Source organism: Panthera onca, chromosome B1, assembly GCF_046562875.1.
Source record: "Panthera onca isolate mPanOnc1 chromosome B1, mPanOnc1 haplotype 2, whole genome shotgun sequence".
Classification (NCBI taxonomy): Eukaryota; Metazoa; Chordata; class Mammalia; order Carnivora; family Felidae; genus Panthera; species Panthera onca.
Genome location: NC_138342.1, coordinates 198,135,968 through 198,143,109, shown reverse-complemented (window position 1 = coordinate 198,143,109; position 7,142 = coordinate 198,135,968). Strand labels below are relative to the sequence as shown.

The window sequence follows — 7,142 nt, the reverse complement described above, 5'->3', positions numbered from 1 at the left end:
GTGCACCTGCATTGACATATCATTACCACCCAGAGTAATTCCAGAACAGTTCACACTAGGGCTCCAGAGGAGGACTACAAATGCCATCCCTTTGTGAGGACTGTCTCCACCCTGCTGGTGGGAATGCACGTGTTCCAGACTGGTGTGTGTTCCTAGAATTGTGCATCCAATCCCTGTTGGGTATTTTTGTTTTCCTCTGAGCTTGCCAAATTTAACCCGAAGGTGCTGAGCCCGGCACTCTGGCCAAGATTCAAGACAGTCCTCTTCTGCACTTGGGAGCTCTGTCCTCATCCAGATGCCCCTTTCTGGTTCTCCATGCCAGGAATGCAGGGGTCTTGGGCTGCCTGAACTTTGATTCATCTCTGGTCTGCTTGGCTTCTTCTTCCCTGTGCTTTGGCCTGGAACCTGCTTCCCGCAGGAGACTGGAGACTCTCACCGGCCTCCGCAGCCACAGTCTCACACTGCTGACTGTCCAGCGTCTGGAACAGCAGTCTGGCATCTCTGTCTGCTTACCCAGCTGCATCCTGTAGGAGGGCAGTTCCCACAGCTGTTCATCCTTTTTTGATGGGAAGTGGGATCCAGGCTCTTCTCTGCAGGAGTCTGCTCCCCTCTTCCTGACAGCCGGGTTCTCTTGCCTTTGTATAGGGCTGGTGATGGGGAAGATGGGCCTGCTTCTCCATCTCCTGGAACCATGTGTTCCAACCATCCGTCGGGAGAACACTGTTCAAACCATAGCAACTTCAAGCCACTGGAATGTACTTCACTAAACCGTCTGAGCAGCTGTTGTGCTCCAGGCACTTTATGAGGCTCCAGACAGGAGTAAGACAATGTCCTTGCCCTTAAAGAGTGATGCAACCAAATATGGAGATTGGAAATATGCAAATGTATAGGATGCAGAGATCAAGCAAGATTCATTGAAGGAGCACTGGGTCAGAACCCTGCAGTGAATCAGAGGAAATCTCCTATTCTTTCTGGAAAGAGGCACTCTTTTTAAGAAGGAGGCAGGATCTGCAATGGCCTAGGGTGGGGGGCGGGGGGGATGGGTTGAAGTTTGCAGAAGGGTGATTGCATGCCAGCGACGTGGTCAGCCAGAGCAGAGGCACCGGTGACAGGAAGGCAAAGGAAATATTTCAGGGAAAACAGGCAGTCCAGTTTCACTGGGATACATAATTTGCAAAAAAGGGAATCAAATCTGATAACCCTTGGAAAATAAGCTCAGGTCCCCTGGGGGATTCCTCCAGATTTTCCTGTGTTTGAATTAAAGGTGAGTCCAGTAACATTTTCTAAGCTATCAGTTTGGTAACAATTACCACAATAACCAGAATTAAAAAAAAAATCAAGCTCCTAATTGTTTTGAGAAAAATATTTAATTTGATTTTGCTTCTACAAACTTCCAGGAGGCATCTCACAACACTTTACAACACTCCCATCGCGTTTCTGGATTTTTTATTTCTTTCTTCGGCAGCACTTTCGGCCGCTGAGAGAGCATCGGCCTATTTGCTCCTCCTTTGGAAGGCAGGTTAGCAGAGCACACCGGCCGCTTCTCAAACTGCAAAACTGCTTCTGCAGGAGGCTTATAATTCCTCCATTTCCTGTAGCAAAAAAACAGGACACATGGAAGGCTTGGTCCAAGCACAGGGCTTTTGGAATTCCCCAAATAACTGGTCTGCTACCTTTCTTGTACTTCCCCCCCCCCCCCCCCCGCCCAAGCCCCAACCCCCTGCCCCCCCAGCCTCTCCTGCCTTCAATATACACTTCTATTTAGGGTCGGGTAGTTGGAAAGTGAATTCAGTTATAATCCTAGTTGTATACCTCATGGGGTGAACATACACATTTCTTCCGATTAAGAAATGAGAAAACACATGGTATAAAGATACTGGTTAGGATTTGGTAGATGCCAATTTGTAATTTCCTTTTTAAATAAAATACTATTCCAATCACTATTGGTCACTCAAGGGAATTGTTTGTTTTTCTTTTATTTTAGGGTATCTTTTTTTTTTTATTACCCCCTTTTTTTTTTCTATAAAATGAGAAGTAAAGTAGGGGAAGGACTAAGCAACCAGTCAACTGGGCTTCTATGGGCCACAGCTCAGCCGAGGACCACCGAGGTGGCCATGCGGAAGGGGTGTGGCTACTGGGAGCACCCAAGGGCCGGGGTGGTCGTGGTCCCCTGGGTCTCAAGAGGCCCAAAGACTCTACTTGGAACCAGCAAGCTAGTAACTGGGAGTCTGTGCTTCTGAGTTCAGATTAAATCAATCTTTCCTGTTGGTGTTAAAGGTTTTTGTATCATTCTCTTTATGTCTCATGAACAAGTAAAACCATCTTTCCATGAAGGAGTGGTCTTTGTGAGCTATGTAGTCTCTGAGGAGTGGATCAGAAAAGACTGAGAAAACTGTTTCAAGGTCCCTGATGATTCTCAACAGAAAAAAAAATGGTGATGTCTGTTCCCATACAACAAATCTCCTTGGTCTAAAGTTCCCTGGAGGATGGGGAGGGACTGACCTCTTTGCAACTGTTTCAACCCGATCACCGCCCGACCCATCTTACCTGGAACAGGCATCAAGAACAGGAAGGGCAACACGAAGAGGAGATAATAGATTCTCATGGCCGGCAGGCTTCGCAGCACGGTGAGACTGGGTGGGAAGGTGTGTTCGTCCACTTTATAAGGATTGCAGGACACAGCCATAGGTACAAGTAAGCAACGGCTGCAATTCCTGTAATAGTACAGTGATGACAATATGACGTGTTTCCTGATGCTTCATGCCAGTGTCTCTTACCCCACAGACCACGCCCACTCACCCCAAGTTAATTGCAAACCTAAAGGGTGAAGCAAACTTGATGTGAGCACACAGCCATCCTGATGCCCTCAAGGCATCAGGTCCAGGTCTGGCTCAGAGCTGGTTATAGCTATGGGTGAGAAAGACCCCCTCCTCTTGGGAGCCATCCTAGGGCATGTAGTCTGAAGCTGCCTTGTCCCCACTGTGGTATTTATGAACTTTCTTCTTAAAGCCCTGGGTGAATCTGAAGCTCACCCGGGACCAAAGCAGTCCAGCTTTGGACATATTCAGAATCTAGGTGTAAACTCAGGTTGGGTCACATCCTAAGCCTGCACAGGTATGCCTGAAATTGAGATAGAATGGGATCAGCTTCCAGATAGGAGAGGGAGGAGAAATGGGGCACTTTCCAGAGTCCCTGACCCTATGCTCCTTGGCGTGTGATGCAGGACAATAACTTGGGTGAAACACGGCTTACACGTCATCATTATCTGAAAACTGTCAAATTCATGAGTCAAGGTGTCTCATTTTCCCTCCTCAGAGAAGGAAAATGCTGGGATGATGTATTCGGTGGACTGGCACCTCTTCCTTGTTGATGACACTCCCTATACAAATGAGGGCCATGGGAAGGCACATTTAAGACTTCTAGTTATTCATGGCTCAAGAGCATTCAAGGAAGTCCAGAGATCAGGTGATTTCTCCTGGATATTAATTTGATGTCTAAAGGGCCAATTTTTTTTTTAATGATTAGACTTAAATATTAAGGAATCCATCAATGGGTTATATTTGTCAATAGACTATTTAATTGGGACCTGAAGTCACCATGACATTGCCTGGCTGTTGCATTGTGCGAATGCACTTAAAACAGATCCACTGAGGTCCCGGGGTATATTAGTTCTGGGACTGTGTATTTGGGATCTTGGTGCACTCATCGGGTTCTGTAAACACACTCTGAACCCCTCCTATTGATACAGACAAGTGCCACGTGCTTGGGGTCACATAAGCCATAGACGGGGGAGTTCTGATAAGTGTCATAGTAAGGGCTCCAGCACAGGGCTGTGGAAAGGTGGAAGAAAGGTAATTTAGAGTAAAAGGCAGGTTTAGATAATTTAAAAACAGTTTGGACTTGTAGACACTTCATCTTTTTATTTTTATTTTTTTAATATTTTTTCTTTTCTTTTCTTTTTTTAATTTACATCCAAGTTAGCATATAGTGCAACAAAGATTTCAGGAGTAGATTCCTTAGTGCCCCTTACCCATTTAGCCCATCCCCCCTCCCACAACCCCTCCAGTAACCCTCTGTTTGTTCTCCATATTGAAAAGTCTCTTCTGTTTTGTCCCCCTCCCTGTTTTGATATTATTTTTGCTTCCCTTCCCTTATATCCATCTGTTTTGTCTCTTGAAGTCCTCATATGAGTGAAGTCATATGATATTTGTCTTTCTCTGACTGACTAATTTTGCTTAGCATAATACCCTCTAGTTCCATCCATGTAGTTGCAAATGGCAAGATTTCATATATATATGTATTCTTTATCCATTCGTCCATCGATGGACATTTGGCTCTTTCCATACTTTGGTTATTGTTGATAGTGCTGCTGTAAACATTAGGGTGCAGGTGCCCCTGCAAAACAGCATATCTGTATCCCTTGGATAAATACCTAGTAGTGCAATTGCTGGGTCATAGGGTAGTTCTGTTTTTAATTTTTTGAGGAACCTCCATAATGTTTTCCAGAGTGGCTGCACCAGTTTCAAAGCAGATATTTTTAAATGGGGAAGGAAGTGAGTGTGGGTCAGGGTGGGTGGTGGCTGTACAGACAGCCTTTCTCAGGCTTACACAGGATAAAAAGGAGGGTGGGGTGGGTGGCTTCTCTATTGTAGAGAAGCAATACCTGCTCTCAGCCCAGGTGCAGGGCCAGAGTCATCCGAGCATCAGGTCACCGGGAATGATTTACTTTTCCACAAGGAACACAGACCTCCACAGTGAACCCTTGGTCTAACTGGTTCCTTCCAAGACTGGAAGGCATTTCTAAGGCAATGCCACTATTTTATAAGAGGTTCTTTGGGAATGAAAGCCATTATTCCTCATCAGCTAATTTGGAAGCAGGGGCTTGGGGGAAGAGCTATGGCAGTAGCACCCTCCCCACTACCAAATGAATTTTGAGAACGTTTATGAAAGTTATGTGTGTTTGTGGTAAAAATTCAAACACCAGAAGAGTTAGACAAGGTTCTTCACTTTTCCTCTGCTGGTAACTGCAGTTTGTCTTTTTTGTGGCTTATTATACTTTTTTTTTTTTTTTTTTTTAACGTCAAAAGTACTTTTGGCCTCTCAAGTACTAGCAGTTACACATGTCCCACCGGATAATGAATATGTGCCTGTGGTGTCTGACACACTAGAAGGAGCTGGTGCCACACCCTGGCCCTAGGGCCTCAAGTCACAGAGCTTGGAAATGTAGACCCCACACAGTGGTGTGCTGGACAAGCTGGATTTTCTCTCCCTCTAACAGAAGTTTCCGAATGCTGATAAGGTTGAGGAAGAGAGACGTCAATTACTTAAACTTTTGTGTTAGTCTTTCCACTAATCTGTTTTTTTTTTTATTCTATTTTGAAAATATGGAGCAGAGATGTGGTTGATGAAAGTTTTGGGTATGGAGGCAGCACTAGGTGGAGGGCAGAACACTGGGTTTGAAGAGAGAAGTTACTGGTTTAACTATCAGCCCTTTCACTTCTTATTTGGGTTTCCTTGAGCAGGTTTCTTGGTTCTCTGAGCATCTCCGTACCTCAGCAGTAAGCACAGAGAGTAATGTGTGTCCCGCTAGTCCACAGCGAAAGGCCTCTGAGTTCATGCTGTGAAATTGACTGAAGGTCACCATGGGACTCAAGTATCACCCATGTGGCCCACAGGAAGAATAACCAATGAGAGGATGGTTAGCAATATTAAGGCAGCTTAAAGATTATGGCATGGGCTCCCAGCAAGGGAATCCAGAATATCCACTCCTTTCTTTATCTTATCACAGTCTAAGATGGAGGGCCAGCCACCGTCCTTTATAGCCATTTTCATCTTGTCATGACCACTGTTGGATAAGTTACACAGGCAAAGAAAGGCATTATCCCAGTCTTACAGTTGAGGACACTGAGGCACAGAGAGGTAGGTTGACTTGTCTCAACCCACCCACGTAGTAAACGGCCATACTATGAACTGCAGGGAACTGCATACATTTTCCAGGAACTCCTGCCCTCCACATACCATATGGATTGGCCAAAGGGATGCCTTAGCAGAAGATGGGGGGGCACTTCATCCCTGGTCCCAGCTTCCACCAGGCAGGTCCACCCTGACCCCAGCGTCTGTGGAGTGCTCCATAATCCAGGCTTTGGGAACATCAGCTCCTTCCTCCTTTGTTCCCTCTGGCCCTAGGGACAGTAGTGCCTTTCTGCTGTTGCAAATACTGAGGTGACTCATCATACATTTGGCTTCTCAGCTCTCTTCTATGACCAACCATCTATATTACATTCGCACGATTTGAGATTCTTACATTTATCTCAGTGTCTCTACTTGGACTTTGACTTGGTCTAGTTGGTCTTCACAGTCCATGCTCTAAACCATACAATATTAAAATTCTGTTAATTCCTCTCCTTGTGATATTACTGTATTGTCACCAGTGAGAATAACACTTTGCTATACACAGCCCTCCTGTATACCTCAGCCACATCTCAAGATTGAGCATAGATTGCATCTTTGAGATGGTGGTATGGGGTTGCGAGTCGATGCCAACTTGTTGTGGTCTCTTGATCGTTCTTGTTAGGGTCAGGCATAAGGCAGGGTAAAGATAGGAGTCAGAGGCTGAAAAATTTTAGCAGTCAAAGGCTTTATTTGGGAACTAAGGTCTCGGGTGAGGTTCCGTGACTCAGGGAGAGAGAGAGAGGAGTCAGGGGAGTCACCCCCAGGTGTGGTGGGGTGGGGTTTTTAAGCCGCAGCAGTTTCGGGTTTAGGTCCGGGTGGGCCTTTTTCGTGTCAGGTCGCGCTGTCGCTCGGTGATTGGTTGACCTCCAATTCGTTCTGGCACGCTACTAGGGGCTTTTTGTTGGGTTGTGCTGGCAAGATGGCCATCCCCTCTACTGTGGTTCCAAGGACATCCTAACAGTTCTCATGTTCATGTATGCTTCCATGATAGTGTTGTATCCACACGACTCCTGAAACAGAATGCTACGGGCACAGTGACAGTCACAACAAAGTTTATTACAATGAGAGGCAAGGCCGGCCAATCAGACCAACACTCCTGATAAGAGTGAGGCTCCGAACAGCAGGAGTACAGAGTTTTTAAAGCCGATCACATCATTTTATCATTACCTGGGAACAAAAGAGAGAAACAG

At 45.8% G+C, this 7,142-nt stretch overlaps 1 protein-coding gene across 1 annotated transcript; it reads right to left on the bottom strand.

Annotated features, from left to right (window-relative positions):
• Positions 1 to 1,092: 1,092 nt before the first annotated feature.
• LOC132693168 (beta-defensin 103A-like) lies at positions 1,093 to 2,690 on the bottom strand. The gene is made up of 2 exons (XM_060655923.2): positions 2,548 to 2,690; positions 1,093 to 1,592 (listed from the first exon to the last, which is right to left on the bottom strand). Exons 1-2 carry the CDS (start codon positions 2,684 to 2,686, stop codon positions 1,447 to 1,449), a joined length of 285 nt encoding a protein of 94 aa, XP_060511906.2. The 5' UTR covers positions 2,687 to 2,690; the 3' UTR covers positions 1,093 to 1,446.
• Between the last annotated feature and the right edge of the window lie 4,452 nt (positions 2,691 to 7,142).

Coding starts and splice junctions, on each gene's coding strand:
- LOC132693168 (XM_060655923.2), bottom strand. CDS start 2,686: ATGGCTGTGTCCTGCAATCCTTATAAAGTGGACGAACACACCTTCCCA. Junction 1,593..2,547: donor GTTCTTGATGCCTGTTCCAG/GTAAGATGGGTC, acceptor TTTTTGCTACAG/GAAATGGAGGAATTATAAGC.